The 23861-nt window shown below is 50.9% G+C and overlaps 1 protein-coding gene across 4 annotated transcripts in view; it reads right to left on the reverse strand.

Moving 5' to 3' along the window:
• Positions 1–22419, reverse strand: part of LARP1 (La ribonucleoprotein 1, translational regulator) — a 46904-nt gene extending 24485 nt beyond the window's left edge. For 2 of the 4 annotated variants that reach the window (XM_071569917.1, XM_071569916.1), the window contains exons 1-2: positions 21986–22419; positions 6367–6393 (exon numbers count right to left, since the gene is read on the reverse strand). In XM_071569917.1, coding sequence (XP_071426018.1) covers positions 6367–6393; positions 21986–22325 — 367 coding nt within the window. In that variant the 5' untranslated portion in view covers positions 22326–22419. Of the gene's footprint in view, positions 1–882; positions 958–6366; positions 6394–14982; positions 15053–21985 lie in introns of those variants that run through there. The other 2 variants (XM_071569918.1, XM_071569919.1) reach the window with 2 other exon arrangements.
• Between the last annotated feature and the right edge of the window lie 1442 nt (positions 22420–23861).

Raw genomic sequence — 23861 nt, forward strand, 5'->3', positions numbered from 1 at the left:
TCCATGCTCACACTACCACACACACTCCCTGCGATGCCAGGCACATACAGAATGAGACAGAACATGAACACCCTCCCCTCCCTAGTTTTCTGCAAAAAATACAAGTCCTAAACTAAGGGTTCTCTGCTGAGAAAGCCAGTGGTTCCCAGAAACCAAGAAGCAGCACACAAGGGACACTGCCAAGGTCACCCAGCTGACCAGACTCCAGACACTGTCAAAATGAGGAACTGGGCTGGCTCAGACTCCCAGAGCTGCCAAGCCACCCTGTTCACTCTGAGCAGGGAAAAAGGCACTCAACACCTCACCATCCCTGCAGGAGAGGCTACTCACTCCAGCACCAGTGCTTGACAAAGCTCGTCTGGTGCAGACAAGTCTCCAGCCAGCAGAGCATGTAACCAGTGATTCCTCTGCCAGCATGGACAACAGAAAAGCCTCCAAGGACACCTGGAAACACTCCATCAGGTTAAACAGTTCAGGGAGAGGGGCTGGAAGAGCTAGTGGCGCTTCGGGGAAAACACCACCTCAGTCCATCACAGGCAGGCTGGCCCCCCCTGAGAAAAGGCAGGAGTTGATCCAGCTGCTGCTCAAAGCAGCTCCACACAGCAAGGACACCTCAGAGCTGGGAGAGGAGGGCGCCTGAGGCAAGGCTGCAGGGCCCGGGGCATGCAGGTGAGCCAAACCCTTGAGGAGAGGAGGGTCAGGCCCTTCTCCAAGCCAGCTCAGAGACCAGCTGATAACTCACAACCTAAGAAATAAAATCAGTGAAGAGGGAGAGGGAGGGGTGACATGAGCAGGAACTACAGGACAGCAAGGACAGACAGACAAGGCAAGACTTGCAACTCCTTATAAAACACAACAAAAAAACCAACTCAACCCACTCACCTTTGGGGACAACTGATTTGAAAATTATAAGGGGGTGTTCACCCTCCAGGAGGGACGAGGAGCAGCTTCCCTTTACCTTTGCTGCACTGCTCTGCTAGGCTCTAATGAAAAGCTAGTTAACAGTTAATTATTACCCATTCAGACACACGATCCCCTACTCTGACTGCAGGGCGGGAGGGATAAGACAGTCACGTGATACAAAAATCCTGACCTTATGAAAGCACGGGCAACTATATTTAGTTGGAAAAACGATGACCTAGCGAGCCTGCTCCTCTCTGGCCCCCCCTTCGAGGAGCCGACCTGCCACCTCTGGAGAACCTACCTCCAGGAGACCCGGGAAGCTCCTCATCAGCAGGATTTCTAACTCTCAGACAGGCACACTTGGCACAGCCCTGTGTGCATGAACAGCTGTCCCACGGGGGGCCAGATCAGCACACAGCCCAGGCTGGGGGGACCCTCCCTCCTCATCCTCAGTGATCCTGAGAGGGTCACCTTGTCAGCAGCAAACGCTGATAAGCACCAAGAGCAAGAAACAGGGCCCAACCCAAGGTCCTGGACCTTATCTTGAAAGCGGAAGGTACACTGGAAACCTGACCAGTGTGACCAGCACAGGAGTGAAGTTCAGCAGCAACACTTCAGCTGCCAGACTCTGCATGCCCAAGGCTGCTGATGTCCACAGCTGGTGATGGGAGTTTGCCTCCCTGGATCAGCTCAGCCCTCTCTCCACAGGGCGGATGGGAGAACGAGACAGACACTGCTATGCTGAGAACAGAAAAGCAGCCAAGGCAGTCACGCAGGAGTCACACATGGGCACCACTGCTGTGGAGAAACAGTCCCAGTAAAAAAGGTATGCAGCAACAAAATTCCAAAAGCATCACCTGCTCCCTCTGGCACTGCAGTGAAACAGTTTCAAAGGAGAAGAAAAACAAAAAGCCTGAGGACCAGACATCATTAATCTCTTGTCATCAGCAGAGGAGAGCTCTTTGCCCGCATCCCACTGCGGCCAACAAGACGGCACAACCAGCGGTGCCCGCAGCACAAGCAAGGGGAGTGTGCTGACATGATCCCTTTAATGGCCGTCAGCCTCTTCCACAGCTACATCTGGGGACTTGGAATCTGGTAAGACCCTTCCTGGGAAGCATCTGGTACATCTCACTGTAAATATTTAACAATGAAGAGACACGAATCAAGAGCCAAGCGCCTGCCGTGAGACCCTCCAGCTCCAAGTGTTCAACTGTCTAGGAGGAGACTGAGCAGTTCCCTCTGTGCCAGTAGAGGGGTCGTACAAGGCAAAAGTGCAAACTCTGCACAAAATAGGCCTCTGTCATCTCAAAGAAAGGTCCTTCTAGAAAGGAAACTATGATGTAATTTAAATAAAATCCTTCCCAGTTCCTCCTGCTCTGATTTCTGTACCTGACTTTGGCTACTTTTGCGGAGGCATCTCTGTAGGACCGGAGTGTCCCCTGTGCGGGGCCACCTGCTGAGTGACCACTTAACCTCGCCCTCACAGCCAGCACCAGGACAGCTGCAAACCTGCCTCCCTGACTGCATATAACGAGGAGACTGAGCAGCAGCTCTACTTGTGAGGCCAAAGGAAGACAAAGCCACCACCGGGCAGAAATCCAGCCCCGTCCCTCGGGGTGGAGGAAAGCAAGAGTGATTTGGTGGCAGGAGAGCAAGTGCAGCAAAGACTCTCAGAAATTTAGGGAGATCAGACCCAGATCACCCACTAAGCAAGATGTCTCCAGAAATGGGCTGAAGAAACCTTACAGTCCCATAAGGATCTGGATTAAACTAAGCACAGGTATGGGCGCTTCCTCCTGTTGGTGAATCCAGAGTATTAAAACCATGACAAAGCACTGAAATATCCCTGCCATCTTTGAAAGCAAGCAGAAAGGCTGGGGGTTTTTGCTACTTAAGGATTACTGGACCTCAGCCAAGCTGATTTCAGGGGAAGCTGTCCAAGTACAAGATACAACATCCTCACTTGTGCTTCCCACCTTAAACCAGATGCAGAGATAATCCAGATTTTTCTGAATAACTTTGATATAAAAAAAGCTATCAACCTCCTTTCTGGGTGCTCACTCTCTAATCCAGGTAATTCCACTGCTACAGGTGGCTGCCTCCCCTGTGTCAATACACAGCATAAAAGAGTAAATCCTAGTAAATCTTTCCAAAGGAGTCAGGAATACTCAAATTACAAAAGTGTGCAACACAGCATTTTCCTAATTTAAAGATCTATCTCCCCTCCTTTTCTTTATAAAGGACTAAAACCCACTTCCTTGCAGTGGTAACATTACCCTCATCTCTTTATGGAAAACTTCACAGCATCTAATTCAAAGGGGCATTTGTAACTCAAGAAAGATATCCCAGGCACTGCTGACAATTGGACAAAATGATCAGGTCAGGGTGCAGCAGCAGATTAAAAAAAGTCATCAGGAGTAGTGAGACAAGACAGAGCATCACTTCCCGCACTGTTGAACACCAGCACATCCACCCTGCAGTCAGCTCTGGTCTCTGGATTTCAACAAGGGCACAGCGGTGTTACAGATGGTCAATGAAAGCAATTAAACCACCCAGAGGCAGCTCCTTGAGAGGCGAGACTAAAAAGTCTGGGATCCTCCAGCATGGAGAGGAGGGCTGGCTGCAGCACATGAGGCCAGCAGGGCACAGGCACAGCAGCACATGAAGCCAGCAGGAGATCTGCTTGAAGTGGCAAACGTATTGCTTTCCAGAACAGGCAGCAAATTTCATTGTCACACACAGTAGCAAGTCCTGGGAGATGGAGCTTCAGCCATTTCAGGGCAAACAGGTCCACAGGAGGTCCAGCTGCAAATGTACCCCCACAGTCCTCCTCTAGCAGCAGAAGTGGGGAATGTCAGAGTGTGTCCCTCTGCCCTGGCACGACACACTGCCAACACCAGCCCCACATCTCTCAAGGGTGGTGAAGACTCTCAGCTTTCCATGTGAACTCCAGATCACATGGTTTGAAGGAGCTTTTCCTGATGCCAAACCCAAGTTGTTGGATGTAGGAGAGGAGAGGACTGAGGAACTGCTGTGCCAGCCAGATGAAAGTCAGAGGCCTCTAACAACTACTTTATTTCCAAACACTATTAGGTAACCAGGACACAAACACTGCTGGCCTTCCACCTCCACAGAGCTCACACGTGACACCAGGCTGAGGGCAGGACGCCTCTGGCATCCATCACTAGCAAGCAGGAACATGCTTTGGGGCACTCTACAGCTACTGTGCCTACAAAATGGCTGATTTTTGGCTCAGACTCCTCACCTATGCAATTGCCAACCCTGTTACTGCCACTCATCATCCTCCATCATTCTGCTAACTCCTTTGTTGGGAGGAAGAACAACAGATTCCTTACCCAGAGGAGAAACCAGCCATACAGACCCATCTGACCTCACAAGATTAACCTTAAAAAACAGGCACTGACACAGGTATGGGAGTCCCGGTGACTTGCAGTAGCAGACCTGAGCAAATTAACTCATTCAACAACCTCAGCAATGAAAGGGAGGTGAGGGAGTCAAACCCAACAGCCTGGGGAGTGCACAACAGCTCTGGTGCCAGGTATGCCAGGGCTGCTGCCCCCGCCCACGGTGCTGCTTTGCCCCCACCCACGGTGCTCACACTTGGCTGTGTCTTGAGATACCACCACTGCTTCCAGATAAGCTCAGTGCATGGAAAGAAAAAGCATGGCACCAGCTCTAAGGGTTTTCTGCAGAAGATGTAAGATAGACTGTGCAGTGTCCTGTGCAGCCACCATGAAGAGGAATCCTGTTCAAGCTTTCACTTATCTCCTAAAAAAATACAGAATTGTAAAATAGCCCCAGGCTGTGTGGGGAATGTTTTCTGTGACACTATTGACATGTAACATGCACTTTCTGAAGCGCTATCATCTGCTGCAGGCACACACTTGAGCCACACCCTGGAGGTCCCCAGCAAGCTGGAGAACAAGAGGATTAAGTTGTGCCAAGCAAAGGACATCTCTGAGTTTGCAGGCCAGGCAGACAAAATCCAAGACCCAAGGAAGACAGATCGTAAGCAGGGTGGAGAAAAGTCTCTTATGAACTCAACACATGGGAATGTACCTTTGCTCCTTCAAAACCAGTCTTAATTTGTCACTCTTACACACACATTATGAAAGCAAGAAAATCCTGAGACTTAAAAATGTGGAATCAAAGCCTTAATCCAGTGGATCTAGTTATATACCACAGCCTCATTAGCTGGCTGGAGCTCTGGAAATACATCCACAACCCCCAGCCCTCTGTTCAGTTCAGAAGTTAAATTATACACTGTGTCCAGTGTTACACCAGACCGCTCTAAACCAGTGAGTATCTTTTACTGAAATCAGCTTTAAGGCAATGGTGTTGATTTCCATACTTCCAAATCCTGATCATGCAATGCCTCCACAACCAGCAGCGATTTCTCCTCACACTATTTATGAACCAGAGAAATGGGACGCCGTGCAAAGCCAAAGATGGAGGTCAGAGGTGCCTGGGGTCGCACAAGGCCAAGTCAGGCACCACACCAACTCACATTCCCAGTGCCTTTGCTCTGGGATAACTCCACATGGCATTACAGCTCTGAGACAACACGATCTTACTGACTGATCTCGGTATCACTGAGTAAAACACAAACCTTTCCTTGTCTTGGCACTCTGACATTAACCTGGATGAAGAGCTTCTGGCAGTTTGGAAAAGGCAAGAATTGAGATCACCAGTACCTGCCGGATTCCTTTCCTGATCTGGGGACCTCCAACCAGAGCAGCCTCCCTCCCCCTCTAGGACCCCAAACCATTTCTGCAGGGTCTCTGCCAGAGATGTGCACACAGTACTGGGGCCAGGAAGTTTTCATTGGTCTTGCACTGATAGAAACACAGTTGTATCTTGGTTGTCCTTAACAGCAGTAACTCTACATCAACACACAGACTACAAGCCACGGGGGAAGTCTGCATCTCTCAGGAGTACTGCAAATTCAAACAGACATCTTCAGGTTCATGGACATATCCAGCCACATACAAGTAATATATAAACAACAGCAATTCTGAGTTATATTTGCATCGTGACAGGTCAATGTTCTCTCAATTATGTGTGATGACCAAGACATACAAGTTCCCAAAGTCTTTCACCCTGGACACCCAAATTTGCTCTGCTACAATATACTGGGAGGAAAGTAACCTTCCAGCAGTTTAGCCATCACTACATGTAAGCACAAAAGAAGTCCCCGCCATACAGGAATGGTCAAATATTAGAAGTTTGTATTTTCTTCAAGAACCTTTTTGCTTGGATTTTTGGGTGTTTTGTTTTGGATTTTTTGGTTTGGGGGCACTTTTTTTTTACATTAATGTCCATTGCATATTCCTGTACCAGTCTTCTGTATCTGGTTAGCGCTGGCTCTGCAGAAAGAGAAGTGCAGGGAAGGCAAGGGAGAAGGAGGTTTGAAGAGCTCCATTTTTACTTAATACATACCAGACTGGCCATCAGTTGGAAATATATCTGTAAAAGAAAAAAAAAGAAAAAATCAGTATTGGTTGCAGCTGGAGTGCAAATCATATTTAAAAGGTCTCCTCTACTTGATTTGTTTGCTTTAGCTAAACAGAGGAAGTATTTTCTTAGTATCTCAAGTTAAACATCAATCCAGCTTGGAACCCACCTCAATTCAGCCACTTGTTGTGAGAAAGATTTTGAAGGAGTTTGTGTTTACCTGAACACATTGCTCTCATAAATAACCTTCTGTATTGGCTTCTAACACACAGCATTGTGCAATAAAAAGGGTTGCTGAGATGTACAAGGATTCACACAATGAGCTAGTTGGTGGCACCCCCACACCCCCTCTGAGCAGCAGTATCAGATGGAAACTTATAGAGAACATCTAACAGGGAGCAGAGGTGGAAGCCAAGGCAAAAGACAAGTGAGCGTTTTCCTCTTGGTCCTTGGTTTTCACAGCCACGAGGGACATCAGCAGATGGCTCTAACACAGCACCTACAGCAGAGAATAGGCAACCAGAAGCACCCACCCATCACCAAATGGGCAGCCAGTGCCTCAGCACATCACCCACCATCCCAGGAGAATGTCTTCCCCTTCCCAGCTCAGGTGTCCCAGCCAGCAAGCACAGCCAGCCATGGAATCTCGGGGAGTTGAGACACCGAGACAGATTATTCAACCTCCCCACTACACCAAGCTCTTTCCAGTTAAGAGGTACAGGTCCTTCTCTTGAAGGACTCCATTTAATGCTGGGAAGACATTTACTGAAGTAGGGAAGGACTAGATGAAAGATTTTTCATTTGAGGAGCACGCACAACAGTGTATGTGAAGAAACTCTGCTGATAAAAGGCTCCCAAGAAGCTACAAAAACAGTACTTTTGAGAGAGCAAAGCATTATGTTTTCTACAAGGATCTTGGAAGAGGAGGAGGAAGGGAGGCTGCCAGCAAGGCAAGGTCTCCTGGGACAGGGGCAGGCCCTTGGCTCCTGCTTATCAGCTACCCAAAACACACATTCAGCTGAGAAGTCACAAGGACTACCCTTCATACAGGGTAATGCTCTCTGCCCTGGGCTCAGCCAATGCCAAAACAGCAAAAATACACACAAAGAACTTCTACTCCTCTACCTTTGACAGGGCGCCATGTTCGAAACATCCTCAGTTGGGGATGCTTTCATCCCATGTATAGAAGAAGTAAGAGGAGAAAGAAGCCCGAAATCAAAACTTCCTTCACCATTACACAGTTATAGTCTGGCCATTTGAAGGTATGACCTCAGGGCAACCCAACACATCCAGAAAAGTCTCCAAGCACCAGTTTGGATCCTCTGGAAACTCCATGTTCTACTGCAATTCTCCACCACCCCATGACCCAAATGCATCCAAATATCTTGCATTTCTGTGACGGCTGCTGCTGTGATCAGGCTCCCACAACAGTGAGTTGAAACACCTTGGTACTTCATAGAATCATTAAGGTTGGAAAACACCGTTAAGATCTCAAACAAGAGAATTTCTTCATTTCCTACCTGGGCTTCTCTGCAGAGAAAAAATGTGGCAGTACTGGTGTACCACCTGTTTGGCTCAGCTAGCTTTATCAAAAACAAAAATAAAATACTAAGAATATAAAGGTTGATAAAAGAAATTCCTTTGTGCCAGCCAAGAACTGCAGGCCTGGACAATCACTTCCCTTGCTATACCCCGATAGGTGCAGTTCTCCAGTCTGCATTCCTGCTAGGCTGTCCAATCAACTCTTCAAACTGACACCACAGTAGAAACAACCACTCACAAGAGGTCCACCTCTAGAAACCACAACGGCCACCAAACCAGGCAGCAGCTGCAGGCGACCCCCTTGAAGTCTGCTGTCAGTCACACCACCAGCAGCTTGCACTCCCTCAAGGTCTCCTCTCACCCCACTGCCCCATCTGGCCCTAGATGTGCAGAAAGGCTCATCTGGCTCCTCCTGAGCTCAACCACAACTCAATAGGAGATTTGCCACCAAATTTACTATAAGAGCAGTGAAACTCCTCAGTGGCTGAGGTCAGTAGAATTCAAGGACCACATGCCATGGCCAAGGGCAGATCCAGCTCACATTCACCTCAAGAGGTTTGCCAGTGCGACTCCTGGTAAGGAAGGACACCTATATCCAGTGGTCAGACCTCTTGTCTGGGAGAGGCTGAGCTTGTCCAACTCATCACACCTATCATTAACAGAGATCTGACTCCAAGCTCTCCCACAGCAGTTCCAGAACTCTGAGCTTGCAGGCAGCTTTCCCCACTGTTGAGATCAAGCACGGAGCAATCAGTCTGCAGGACTTGCTCTTCTGAAAAATAGGGTTGTTAGGAGGACACATCTGAGGCAGGGCTGGCCAGGGACTGTCAGGCACAACGACCCTTTGGGACACCTTTTTCCCCAGCAAGCACAAGTGTCTAGATTAAAAATTAGCCTGCCAATTAAGGGCAGCACCTCAGGTGCCCAAGCCAAGTCTAAATCAGGCAGTGCTTGCTTTTCCCAAGAAACACATGGGGCCAGCAGGGTAAAGATGAAGCCCTAGAGCTGCTCTCCAAAGAGCCCACCTTGTACACTGCAGGACAGGCTGCCTGTCCACATCAGCCCCCTTCCCAGCTCTCCCAAGATTAAAAATCAAACACAAAAGACTCAGGCACAGAGACCAGGCTGGTATTTTGCTAAAGCAAAGTCCCAACATATAGAATGATGAAGCCAGCAAACCAGCTCCACCCACTCCTGCCACCACACATGCTGTTTTCCCACCTGCTGCCTCCCAAGGCACTCTGATGCCAGGTATCCCAACAGAGGCCAGACACTGCAGGACGATGCTCTACAATAGTTTTCTACCATGATGAGCCACTTGCCCAGCAGCAGGCAGTCCCTTCCCTGTGTGGGAGCCAAGCAGCTCTGCCCCTGCCTGCATCACACCTCCCAGCAATGCCCAGCCTACCTGGATGGGCCAACACAAAACAGCCTCCAGGCAGCCCAGCGGGAAGGAGCAAGAAGTAACAGTATTGTAATGCAAATGAGGAGGCCTATGAAATTTGGGCCCTATGGTCTCACATTTCCTTCCCTTTCTTGCATGCAGACACTTTGGTTCTCAGCATGTGCCCAAAATCAGAAAGACTTGGTGCCTAAACAAAGGGATTATAATCACCACAGGAACCAGTGATCGCTTCACCATAGCACCAGTCTTTGCCAAGCCAGCTACTTCCCAAGCCCTAGATCAAATTTCTCAGCTCTGTACAGTATCCATACAGCCTACAACCTCGCAACAGAAAACACATTCTACGACTCTTCCTGTTTTCAGTAAAGGGAGGTGGAGGAAGGAGTGAGCAGGAAGAGGTCAAGGGTGTGCATGGAAGAATGTCAGGACGGGCTTGGAGCATCCCTGTCAGGACCATCACGTGAGGATGCAGATGTGGTACAGGGGTGCTTGCTCTGAGCACCACCAATATGCACAGTTGCCGTACAAGAAGCCCAGGAGACATATCTGAAAATTGAGGGCAGTCGTCCTTATTTTAGGTGGTGCTGGGGGGGTGGATACAGAATCTCAATTTTTGCCTGGTGGTATTTTTACACGCAGGAGGAGACCGTATGCTAAAATGGGGCACTTAAAGAGAAAAGCTGATGCATCCACACACATACCCCTCTCCTTAGGGGCTATCTGGCTCCTACTGCTATTCAGGTATCTGGGACAGGTCCAGGAAGGTTACCCCATTTGTGAGCCCCCATTTCCCCTCCACTGCTCCCCCTACTCCCTGTGGAAGGAACACTACCAAGGGGGCTCCTCCACCAGCCACACTCACAGCGCTGCATCCAAACACCCTCACAGGAAGCCTGCCTCCTCCCTGCTCAGGAGCTACATCTGGGAAGGGACCTCCATCACCCACTGCTTCCCCAGCCCCCCTTCTCCACCATGGACACTGCTTCCTCCTGGCAGGGCCTGGGAGGCAGCGGCTGAAGAGCAGCTCATTATCCCTGACGCAAGAGAAACGCTGACTCGTTATTACAGCAACCTGCAGCCATAACTGCTGGGGGGGCCACGCGGCCGCAGGAGGAGTGCCAGCAGGAACCAGCTCCAATTACCCTTCTGCTCTCCAAGCCGGGGGGAGAACAACCTCAGAGTGCTTGATGTCACCTGCCAGGCACCAGAGCACACTGGCTGGTACCACTGCATCGGTGTGCTGAGGGGGACCTGCCCCTCTGCATGCACAGGTACCAGCAGAGATGACAGTCAGCTCCTCAGCGCTCCCAGTGGGACACGGGGCTCATCCACAGCCACAGCCACAGGAAGACACCAGCTGATTTGTTCTGGCTTCCAATCCACAAAGTTGTAACCAAATCATCCTCCAGGTTTTGCAGACAAAAGACTTGGACGTCAGCAAAAAAAATGACCTCTCCAAGGTCACACAGGGACTCGGCAGCAGAGACGTGACCAGAACTCGATCACAATGGCTCGAAGGCTGCGGGGCTGTGCTGGCTGCCCAAGAGAGCACTGGGAAGGGAAGTGTTGGCGGATGGCAGGATCGATTGGTATCTCTCCTTCTAACCTGACCTGCTGCCCGGCAGGGACGATCCAGGGAGCTAAAGTGTCCAAATTACACAGTCCAGCCTGTGCTGCAAATAGAGCAGTGGTGCTTGAATCGCTTCTCTGGCCCCATGCAACATTTCAGCTCAAATCTTTTATCACCCTGCTCCCCCTTAGAGGCCAAGGCAGTGCCTGCACAGGTTCCCCAGAGTTACAGCTCTCTTCAAAGCAACTCTAAGCAGAGAAGGGGGAGAAGTCTGCTATGAAAAAGTAGCAAAGCCAGAAATCCCAAAGCCAAAGATTAGCATGGCCAATTAAATTCCTCCTGAGATCACACTCATTTGCTTCCTGTTCCCCATCTTTGTTACTTGCTGAGCAGGCTTGGGGAGGGTCCATCTCTCAGCCACACAGATCTTCCCAACCCTCTCCAGCTGCCAGGTCCACTCAAACACCCCCCATGCCTCCCAACTTACTGTAGTAAGTGCATTTACCCTCTTAAAGAGAAGATGAAGCTTCAGATAGATCCTAACCTGATGCTGGTTAAGTCCTCAAGACACCACGTATGGTCTGCATAAGAGCAAGAAAGATCTACCAAAGGGTTTATCAGCTCCTCTGCAAGGGTATCCAGGCCACCAGATCCCAGTAAGTGGTTTTCTGCTCTCCATCCAGAGGAGAGGCTTGGTTCCTCCTCAGACACACCCACCACCTGCACCGGCTCAAGAGCTGCAGCCAGTGTGAACTCTGACATCAATTTCCCACAAACCACACTGAAAAAAAGGCTTGAAATAGGTTTTCGGTGTATAAACAGCTGTGAATTTGGTCAAGCTCAGCTGTGGTGCCCCCGATATGTTCGTGCACTTGAAAAAGAATGAAGACTTCCAGCATCACCAAGCTGTAAGAGGAACAACTCTGGAAAACAAATTACCTACTGCAAAGTCACAGGATTATCTGTACAAGATAGCTCAGTAACTTTAACTTCACACCAACATTAAATTAGTACCTTAATGCTGACATTTGGTCTTCTTCAGCCCTGACAGAGCAGGGCTGTGGCACTAGCTGAACACACCGTCACCCCTGGGCCCAGCAAAAACACCTTTCAGAGATCCTGGTGGAAGAGGGTCCAGGTCTCTTCTATGAGCACCAGAGATGCCAGTGTGGTTCTGAGGAATGCATGTGGTCAGCCTGACCAAAAAAATGAGAGTTCTCCAAGCAGATTGTCCCATGTATCCAACACTCACACACGCACAGGCACACAAGGAATAACTGGAAGGTCACGGCTGTTGTTTCTCCCATCCCCTTATCAGTTCTTGCACTGGAGAGAACAAACACTGGGTGCTCTGTCCCATTAACCCCTTCCCCTCATCTCCAAAATGGAGAAGCAGCAAAACGCTGCTGCTCCAAGCAAGAGTCCCAACATCCCTAATCAGGAACCCAACAAGGAGCTGCAGACAAAGTACAAGGGGCCTTAAAGGTGCTCTATTACTGTTCCCATGGAGCAGTTGGTGACCCAGCCCTCTGCCTCACATCCCTTAATCACCAGTAAGTCTGAACTGACACCACTGGAGGCCTCCAGCCTTCCAGGAGACCAACCCTACATGAGTCTGGGCCAAATGATCACAATCACCCTCCCCAAACTGTTCTTTAAGACACTGGATATTGAACAGGCAGCAGAATTTCAGGCACAATCAAGCAAAATTAACATGTCAGACTCTGGTTGAAATACAGGAACCATTTTGGTGGAGCCCAGAAAACAACTGGATCCCATACTGTGGAAAACAACACAGGACAGTGTTTCCCTCTGACAGGGTTGTCACACTCTGCACTGCAACACACTTTGTGTGTGCACATCAAGGGCAGGTCACACTCCACAGCCAAGCTTTGCCCAAGGACAGCTCAATAAGCAGCAGGCAGGACAGATCCGTCTCCCTACCGAGGGTAATACATTACAGCAGCCAGAAATCCAGTCTCTGTGAAAGAGGATCTCATCCTACCTCCTCAAAATCACCAGTATCATAGCTAAGCCACATAATACCAAACAAAGATGGTGTAAATCCCTGTGAAAGGCCCCAGGAACTGAAGACTGCAAGGCTCCCTCTACCTTAGGACTACAGGCAGAGGGCCAAGCAGGGGGGCTGTAGGATACGCAAGGCAGCACAGTGAAGACAACGTAATTAAATCTCTTAACTGAATTACAAATCATCAGACACAGTCTGAGACGCTCCCTCCCTCTGGTCCAGGCTATCTGCTTGGTTTTAATCAAACACACAGCCTTTCCAAACACTCTCCAAAACTCCAACCGTGCTTGGTGTTCCACTTCTCTGCTGGCAACCAGATCAACTCAGATTTCAACTCCAACAAGAGGGTTATCTCGCTGTCATCTACCACGTCTTCTCCAAATCATCTCCACGGTTGTTCTTACAAGTTTAATTTTAAAAATTTTAAACCACAGGTCATTTAGAGAAAATTTTCTCCCTGAAGCGTGCAAATGTTGCATCTATCATTCTCCAATTAAAAAACATAAGAGGGAGCCGAGTTCACCTGAAACTGGAAAGAGAGAGGATAAGCCCCCTTTGGTTCAGCTCAGTGCAAGACCCTCCACAATGGCAGAGGATTTCTGAGCATTCAAAAGACACATTAGATCATAGTTGGTATTCCCTCGAGCTCTTGAGGTTGAGCTGGGAGTTGGGAAATGAAATTCAATATGCTTACAAGACAGCAAAGTCTCATGCTTTGTCATCTGAGCACATGGTGGAGACACCTCCGTGATTTGCTTGTCTTTTTTGTTGGGTGGAACCTTGTGTACAAATATCCCATCACTTCTGTTTCAGTCAGAGTAAAACCTCCCAACAACATTTTTGGGATACACTTTTCCACATTTCAGTACCTGCTGCTACAGTCACATAATTCCTCAGCATCCTGCATACTGGTGTCACTATTTACACTTAACCCTTCATTCTCTTTTTCCCTTTACTTGCCCCCTTGCACAGCCTTGCAGCTGACCTACCAACAAGAGCCCTGGAGGTAATACAGATACAGTGAAGCGCTTCATCCTCTCCTTTAGGTCTTTCCTTTTGTGCAACAGGAGGCCAAGAGCATTGGTAATTCTTACTGTGGTCAAGTCTTTATTTTCAGTAGGCTCATCCTGCAAGGCCAGGAGAGCTGACACAGACATTGTGACTATTTGGAAGTGCAACTCTTACAGCACAGGTACACAAATCATTGCAGTCAGAACCTCAGTGGTCTTGTAGGAATAAACTCAGTGCTTCTTTTGCAGTATTTAATTAAAAAAAAAGACGATCCTGGAGAATCCAAAAAAATATTTTCCTGTAGTTTGAGGTGAATGTTGGCTTATCAAACATTTGAGTGGTGCTTATAAACCGTAAGTTCTCACTGTTTTATTCCATCACTAGCTTTGTTATCTCTAAGTGTGCAAGCCAGGCAGTTCAGTAACTAAGGCATGGTAAATTAATTGTTCATTTACCTCACTGACCAGAAGCTTCCAAAATCACAGTCACTGGAAAAAAAAAAAAGGCAGTGTGACTTAGTGTGAAGGCTGAACATGTATCACAAATAATCTGCTTAAAGACAGTGCTCAGTAATTAGCAACATACCCACCTCTTGAGTTACTGGGCAGGTAAAACACCAATCTCCCCACACACCTTTTCTCTTACTTTTCTATCCACAAAACTCTACCCTTTCCTCATTTTTGTGGTTTTTTCCAATTTCATACTTGTTTCCCCACATATTTAGTCAGGAAAAAACTCACCTCTTTACTCAGTGTTTCAGAACTTCTTAAACGCTACCTTATTTGGCACTGAAAATCCCTGCTCTCCCCATGTACTCCCCTGGCAGGCGAGTCAAAGAAGTCAAATGACTACCAGGAAAGCAGAAGCGACCAGCAGCCCCCAGCGCCGGCTCCCTCCGGCGCGCCATGCCCTGCAGACTGCAGAGTCACTCTGCAGGAGCGGCACACGCCGCCGCTCAGCTGGAAAAACGTGCTCAGCAGTGTGCTCAGGACAGACTCTGCTTCCTCCCACCGCCCCCCAAGCCTCCAGGCTGCACCCCCATACCTGGGCTGGGCAGAGCAGAGCCGGACCCATGTCCCAGCTGCCGGTGCCCCAGGCTCGCACAGCCCCTCCGGCCGCACCGGCGGGTGGCCAGCAGGAAGGACACGCTTCACATTTCCGCCCCCCGTCCAGCTTTCCAATCACAGTTTAACTCTGGCTCGTGTGTCAAGGACACGTGAGGTTCACAGGCCACATCCAAGCCCCAGTTTCTCCCCGCTGCCTCCCTGCTTGTCCCCCTCATGGTCACCAAGCCATCTTTGCAGAGCCTGCCAGAGATCAAACCAGTGACACTGGAGCACCGGAGATGCTTCTCCTCCAAGACATTCCTCGTGGGGCCAAGATGCCTCTCCTCGGCCCCAGCAGAGGCCAGGGCTGCTTTGGGGAGCCAGGTGGGAGTGCAGAAAGCATCTGTGGGCCAGGGGAAGGTCCCAGGCCAGCTCTGCTGCTAAAGCAGCAGGTTGCAGACCTGTTTCCAGCCACTTCAAGGGGTGCCCAGCAAGAAGTGAAATTGCTTCCCCAGGAGCACAGGTTGGGGCAAGCTGTGCCTGCCAGCACATCGCGAGTGTCACACCCACTCTGGAGGGAATCTGAGTGCCATTTTCTAGATCAAGCAAACAAAGGGTGTTTGTGTCACCTGAGTGCTACCAAAGCCAGAGTGAGCAGCACCGAGATCTCAATCACACCAACAACCACCTTTCATTGATCATTTCTAAAGCAAATGGAGGTTTCCATCAGGCCTGTGGTGGCAGAGCACCCAACCCAGCCAGGTCAACCACAATCACTTCCAACACAGTCAGTCCCAAGCTATTTGCAGCTGAGAACTCTACCAAACCTTCCAACTTGTGACCATGTAAAGGAACAGAGTGACTCAAACACACAAAATAAAAATAAAATCAAAACCACTGCACAGTACTGAAGCCTGCTGCACGCTCCCATACAAAGCTGGAACACATGGAAGTGTCAAGGGAAGCTGCTGCTCATAAGACAGCTTTGCTCTAGAAGGACAGTGAAGGCAAACCACTGATAAAGCAGGTTCAGAGCCCTTCCTCCCTCTCCTTGCATGTCTCAGCAGAACATTCCCCAGCACACATAGCTTTAATGCTGCAGGAAAAGCTCTTGATGCTGGCAAAATCCACAGCGAGTGTCACACCAAAGCTGGGTCAGATGACTTGCTAAGGATGGCTCCAGCAGTTCAACCAGCACGGTCAGCCTGGTGCAATACTGAGATCAGCAGAGCCACAACACATCACACACCAATTTGCTTGGGAAAGACAATCCACAGAAGACCCCGAACTTCAGTACAAATGCATGTTCTGATTGAGGAAAGTTCCATTAAGAAGATCTTCTGGGAACCCGCAATTACATGATAAGCCTCCCTTTAGAAACATGTTGACACTTGACCACCATTTCCACAACCTTTCCTAAAAACAAAAGTTTATCTTGCACAGCATTAGAATTGCTATCAGCAAACCTATTTCCACCAAATGCCTCGTGCCAGTTTTCTCTCTGCAGCTGCGGGACCTTCATGTGCACACCCAACTCTCCTTTCAGCCAACCAATCCAGGCTGACCCTGACCCAGGACTCTCCCCACAAAGAAGTCTAGTAATTGGTTTATTCAAGGCCAAATTCAGTTCCCATTTGTTCTGGTCACCCATTAGCATTGTCTAAATACACAAGTAGCTGTAAGTTCTCTCAGCACTCCATTAGTGTTTTTGAAGCCTTTCTTTTCCCTCCCCTCTGACCTGCTCAAGTTGTGCTGTGCATCATTTGTTATGAGATATTCAGATTAGCCAGTTATTTCAATGCAAGGAGATAAGTCTTCCACCTCCACTCAGAGCTCACTAACAAGGACCTGGACCCGCAGAATTACTTTGGAACTGAAGCTCAGTCTCAAGTGAAGAAAGATAAAAATGTAGATCTGGCCATGTCAGAGATCACAGATCCACAGAGTATCCAGAGCTTTATCCAACTCCAGGAGACAACTTCCTGCCCATGCAAAGCTCCACCCAGTCAGCAGTACCACCATGAGAGCACCCAGCAGGTGTGATCACCAAGGTTGCATTACCTCCTTCCCCAAGCTCCTTGTGTGCACAGCAAGCCAGAGATTTGACAGAGCTAGCAGCATGGACACTCAAGCCCTCAGCAGGAAGTCAGCAAAGGTTTCAATGCCAAGATGACCAAAGGCTAAACAACATATTAAAGACCATAATGTAAATATGTATCGCGGTTGGGAATGTACAAAGCTCACCAGTCCCAAATGGTCTTAGAGTAAGAGCAGCTGTAATAACTGTAAGGGTTAAAACATTCAATCTGGTCTGAACAGCACAGCTTTCTACTAAAATGCTCATTCCTTGTTTTGTCCAACAAGCACAACCACCGAGGTGGTGCTGGAGATTCATTACAAAGTAGTCTCCGGTATGCAAAGAGCATCCTCACTCTACCCAAGTCGGCATCTGGCATTCCTCTGAGGATAATTTCACACTATCCAAACACAGTGAAAGGATCAGATGTCATAATTTGGAAGAGAGAGCAGAGCATTGCAGCCCCAGTACCCCCATTCACAGCCCGGCTTTCTGGACTCGATTTGTCTTCACATCCGAACCAAGTCCTTCTGCTGCCCAATCCAGCAACCCCTCATGCCATCGTGGAAACCTCCACAGCACCACAGGCAATAAAAAGTTTAGAAGAGCTGTGAGAGTAAGGAGGTTGGAGAGAATCCTCCAGTGATGCCTTGGCAATCTGGATCCAGAGGTCGCAGCAGAAGCAGCCACTGAAGCCCAGCAACCAGGGCCAGTGAGTCAGCTCTCAGGAGCTGCGCTGCATTCCCCAGCCTTCCCTTCCCGAAACAAACAGTGCAGAACAGGGCAAAGGTCCAGCACAAAGCTGAAGGGCAAAGGTATGTGGAAGAGGGAAAACACTAAGCTTCATGATTTTTTGGAGCAAGGAGTTTCATTTACCCTCATCCTCCCCAACAAAACGGGAAGAGTTACTCAAACATGAGTTGTGGGATCGGAACAAAACAGTATTTTGGAGAGGAAACTTCGGGCGGTGGGGGGAGGCCTCCTGCTGCGATAGCAGCTCTGTTGCAACAGTCAGGAGAGCTCCACAATTACGTGCCACGACAGAGCAAGAATTGCCCAACACTTTGGAAATAGGTGTGTGCAGCACCACTGAGATGGATACCCGGGCAAGCAGATGTGCGCGTCTGCTCTGAACGCAAATGCCAAAGGTAAAATAAGATTCCCATACATCTTATCTCCTGTACTGGAGGCTGGTTTCAAGGAAAGCCCTATGGGGAGTTAGTCAGCAAGGAGTGAGGAGCTAATGAATCCTTCCCTGCCTTCTCAGGACCGGTAGCCAACCCAGCCTTTGCTCTGGCATAAAGCAACACGCGCTCTCTCAGAACAATAGTCAGGTAACCTCTGGTGCTTGCTGCTGGCAACCAAGGTGTGCCTTCTGGAAAGTACTGCTCATCCACCGGTGCCTTTGCCAAACAGCATGCAAGAAACTCTACTCAAGAAATCAAAGGACCTCCTGCATCCCTACTAGGAAATACACCTCCATCTCTGGTCGAGCGCCTGCAAGGAGAATGAAAAACAGCATAAAAGTACAGGCAAAGCTCAGCGATTACAGTGCCCGGTCATTACTTCCAAGATGTAAATGGCTTTAAAAATAAAGACATGCCAAGTGCCTTGATGCAACATTTCTTGAAATAAATCCAGCAGGTTTTCAAAACGGGGTGCTGTTAACACCTGTCCGTACCAATGCTTGCATCAGCACCAGCCCTGGTGCAGGGCACAGCGGAGGAGTACAACGTGTTCCAGAAGGTCGAGCTGTCTTAACTGCAAGCCACACTTCTCCTCTATAGAAGAATTGGAGAAAATACTTTGAATTTGGTTTACAGCCAGTTGTGCAAAGCTAGTTTTGCCAGAAAACATTTCCTTCACTACTGCAGACACACACACTACCATCATGCCCTCCCCAGTCAGGCTGTTGGCTGCATTTATTTACATGATAAGAAGAGAACGCATAATGATGAGGGGACAGTCACACAGACCTTGCTACTACATCATTAGAGAGTAAAAACAAGGCATCATTACAGCTCTGCAACGTCCCTCACAAGCAGTCACCAGTGTCAAGCCTTGTCACGTAGGACAGGACTGTGTGTATCTCAGGACTCAAAGGATCCCTGCTCTGCTCTTTGCATCCCCACTCCAAAAGACACACAGACAGAAACATAACACACATCTTGCCAAGACACCAGGAAAATTTTCTGGTGTGCCACTCTCTCTGAGCCTCAGCCTTGCCTTCCAGCATCAGCACTATCACTGCTGTCTAACTCAGCCTAATGGTTGCTCCACTTACTGCCACACCGTTGTGCTTTTGGGAGGTTAAGAAGCAAAGAAAAGCTTTGCTTCAGAGTCCTCCTTCTTGAAAAAGCAGAAGCATTTACTCAAACACCCTATTATATTACTGACTTCACTGCCAACCTGGAGACCAAAAATGCTGCAGCAGGTAGGCAAGACATGAGCTTCTGAAGGTAAATCCTGATCCATCAAAAAGTTCCTAAATCAACCCCTCAATGCACTTAACCTGCCCAGCTGCGGCAAATCAAACAGTTCAAAACACCCTGAGGTGCATTTGTTAAGCTCTTCCTTATCCATATTCCAACATGGACAGCAGAAATACACCAACATCTTGCAGGTGGCTATTTCCCCTGGGCCAGAGCCCAATGCCTTTACTTTCATAAGCACCCATTCCAACACAGACCATTACAGAATGGGTGAACACCTAAGCAGAAGGTCTTGTCTATTAAATCTGCTCTATGGGTCTATAATTAATATAATGATTATAAAAAAATTAGGCCTTTCAAAGCCTGTAAAACAAGTCACAGACGGATCCCTTTATCTTTACAGAGCTGTCTTCAGCTCTGTGCAGCTTAGTCTCCTCATTACCTCTGGCATGACCAGGGCTGAAAACATTTAATATCTCCAGCACACAAGCACTGCTCTGGGAACACTGCTGCATTATAAGCCAAGGCTTCCTAAACTCTGGTGAGAAACCAAAGACATCCAGCAGCATCTTTCCAGAGTTCAGCTGCTCTCAATCCACTGTAAGTACAGAAAAAAGTAGCTTTCCTTGGGTGATGTTCCTGGAGGTCTCAATACAACAATTCGCCTCACCGGCAGATTCTGTTGGACAAATTCAGGCTCCAGATCATTTTTGGTAAGTATTTGCCAAAAGAAATCCTCCACCCAAAGCAGTAAAGATATGATAAGAGCCTGTAAACTCTTCAAGAAGGTGCTTGGGCACAGGGCTGCCAGGCAAGGTCAGCTGCCAGCCTGCCTCTCGTGGGAGCTCACCAGCCGTGTTTATTTTACACGTTTTCTCTTCTGCCAACGAACAGGCAGCAAAAGAAAACAATGCCCCAGGAGAGCAGGGCCAGGCAGCGGCTTTGGGGGCACTGCTGGCACCAGTCACTGCTGCCAAGTGTCCCAGAACACACAACTAACCAGTTCCATTATTTAAACACCCTCGGGAATACAGGGACAACTGTGCTGGGCCCAAGCATAATTCTGATGTTGCAGTATTACTCCCTAACCCTTCAACTGGGTGCACGTGCTGTGGACACTCTCTCACTCTCTCCCCGCAAAAAAAAAAAAAACATTATCTCAGGAGGCGCAAGGACCCCCTGCTTGTGCTGGGCAGACTTATCTCTGCTCTCTCTGACCGATCATACACTTTTGTGCTTGACAGGCCTGGTAACAAATCTGGACACCCCATGAGCCTCAAACAGGAACATACAATCTTGCAATTTTGCATTTTTTTTTAGTTTATTTCTACGGATTGTCACCTTAGGAGGCACCACAATGGGGTGTAACCTCCACACAAAGGAGAGATGTGACCAGTTTCGTGTAATAACGCACAAGGCAAATGCAGACAGCGACGCTGCCCTGGATTTCCTTAAGCTTTGCTTATGTCCGCGAGTACAATGACAAACCACCGAACAACTTGAACACAGACTCTACCTGGCACGATTAACTTGTCCTCTGTGCATCCCCCTAAGATGACAGCTTTCCAGATGGAAATTGCAGAGCTGTCCATCTCCGAGCGATCAATAACTCTTGATGAATCATCATGCTGGGCAGTAAGTTTTTACAAAACACTGGCATGTACAGTAATTGGGAATCTGATGTCACATCTGGCAGTGTGATTTCAGAGTTTAACACAGGCAGGTAGGGGAAAAAATAAGTCTTCCTCAAACAAGACGCTTAGTGAAAACTTCTGTTTTCTTCCTAGCGCCGTTTCACTCGCACCAGGTACGCGGCGAGAGCAGCGCCCGCCCTGACACGCGAGGAAATTGTGCTCCGCAGCTTCACCCTTTGCTGGCGACACCAGCGGGTTCCAGGTGCGGTTTGGACAGCGCAGCCCCTCCCGGGGGACACCCCCCTGTCCCCGCAGGCAGAGCCGCGTCGGGCCCGGTGCCGCCATGAGTCGGCAGAGAAAGGCGGCGCGGCCTGCGCGGGCGAGCCGCGGCCGCCACACGTGGGCAGCGCAGGCCGGGCCCGGGCACGGGCCCCGCACTCCGGGGGCACCGCACGCCGCGGCCCGACCACGTTGCCGGCGCTGCTGCTGCGGCGGAATGCCGGGAGCGGGCAGAGCTGGAGAAGGAAGGGCGGAGGGAGGAGGAAGAGGAGGAGGCGGGGGGGGGGGGCCGCGTGTCCGCCGCCGGGCCCGCCGGGCCGCGGCACCCGCGATGGCCGCATGGCCGGGCCGCGCTGCCCTCCCCGTCTCGTGGCGCCCCCGCTTCCCGCACCGCGCCGGCCCCTGCGCGCCCCCCGGCCCGGCGCGGCCCCGCAGGCCGCGGGCGCGGCCCCGCACGCCGCGTGTGCCGCATGGCGCGGCCGCCCGGGGCGCGGTCGGCGGCGCACCCGGCCCACCCCCACACACACACACACACCGCGGCCCCGCTCCGCTCCCCGCTCCGCTCCCCGCAGCACCCACCGGGAGGAGACTGCCCGTTCACGGCCGGCGCGTTCTTCGTCCACGGGTTCACCTTGGGCGGCGGGGCCTCGATGAACTCCCGGCGCCCCGCGCCGCCCGCCTCGCCGCCGTCCTCCGCCTCGCCGCCGGCCCTCAGCAGGCTCTCCTTCTCCTGGTTGTTGCTCTCCTCCTTCTGCTGCTTGGCGCTGGGCGGCCGCGGCGCCGCCGGCCCGCCGTCGGGGCCCATGGGCGGCTCGCCCTTCTCGCGGTCCTGCGGCGGCTTCAGCACCAGGGCGCGCTCCTCGGCGGGCAGCAGCGGGGCCGTGCCGGGCAGCAGCAGCGCCTCCACCTGCGTCGCCATCTGCGCGCCCCCGAGCCCCGCCGGGAACCCCCCCCGAGAGTCCCGGTGCCGCCGCAATATGGAGCCGCGCGGGGACCACGCGACTGCCGCGGGGGCGCGCACCGCCCGCCCGTGCGCGCCGCCGGCGAGGGGAGGAGCGGCGCGGGGCGCGCCCCCGCGGGGCGGCCGGCGGCGCGCACGGGCCTGATGCAACGCCCGGGCTGGCTGGAAAGGGGCGGGCAGGGGGATGTTTCCATCGCTGCGGGTCCTTCCCCTGCATCCCGGTCCCGCTGGCTCGGTGGGAGAGTTGCTCCTCGAGCCAGGGGGGATGCTGCCGGCTCGGAGACTCCGGGGGTTCGCACCGGGGGTGTCCCCGGTGTCTCCGAACCGGCTTCGACAGCATCCCAGGTGCCTCCCTGGTGCGATATCCAGTGTTTAAAAGGCTGTGGGTCCTTGCCCTGCATCCCGGTCCCGCTGCCCCGATGAAATAGTCGCTCCTCGAGCCAGGGGTGATGTCCCCGGAGTCGCCGAACCGGCTTCGACAGCATCCCAGGTGCCTCCCTGGTGCGATACCCAGTAGGGATGCTACAGTGTTTAAAGGGCTGCGACTCCTTCCCCTGCATCCCAGTCCCACTGCCTCGGTGGCAGATGCGCTCCTCGAGCCAGATGCACTCCTCGAGCAAACGCACCGGGAGAGCCCCCGGAGTCCCCAAGCCGGCTTCGACAGCACCCCAGGCTGTCAAGGATAATCCACTAAAACCATCTTGGCTCTCTGCGTCCCTCGGTACCCAACCCCTTGGCTCAAAGAACACCCTCCTGTGCCACAGCCTCAGGGATCACCAGCATGTGCCACATCCCAAATGCATTCAAGAATGTGGCCAGTAAAATTTCAAAGCAAAATTTAAATATAACTTCAGGACAGCCAGCCCCTGGCCTGGCTGGCTGGTGCAATACCCAGTGGGGATGCTGCAGTACCTGAGTTGCAATAAGCAAAGAACAATGTCCTGTGCTCTGTATAGCCCAGCTTTGCTCCTCACAAGCACAACTTGGGAGCTGCACAACTCCCAGCCAGGCTCCCACCTTCACCCTGGGTGAGGGGCAGGCAGCCTGTCACTGGGTGAGGAATGTGGCTGCAGCCAGGGGACCTTCAGCCCAGTGGTGTTCCTGTCCTGTCCTCCATCCAGGGCACAACGTTCCTGCCGCTTGGTCCTTTTGGGACTCTGCTCTGCCTGCCATGTGAGCGGGAAGGAGCCCGCAGTGGCTGAGAGCCAAGCTGGCTCCAGAGCTGCCAGGCAGGAGGGAGCAGGGCAAGTCTCACCCTGTGCCCACATGCTGCCCAGCCAGGACAAAACCCAGCAGGGTTTTCCATGTTAGAAAATAAACACGTGGGTGAGGGGCAAAGAGGGAAGCGTCCATGCAACCTTCCTGCATCAGCTGTAGGGAACATCACCTTGGAGGGTCAGCTCTCAGACATCCACCCTTCACATGAAGGGAAGCTGAGTGTGCACCATGTCCAGCTGGTTGGTGTAAACACACTGGCCTAGCAAGCTCTGTGTG

The sequence above is a fragment of the Pithys albifrons genome, chromosome 15 (genome assembly GCF_047495875.1).
Source record: "Pithys albifrons albifrons isolate INPA30051 chromosome 15, PitAlb_v1, whole genome shotgun sequence".
NCBI lineage: Eukaryota > Metazoa > Chordata > Aves > Passeriformes > Thamnophilidae > Pithys > Pithys albifrons.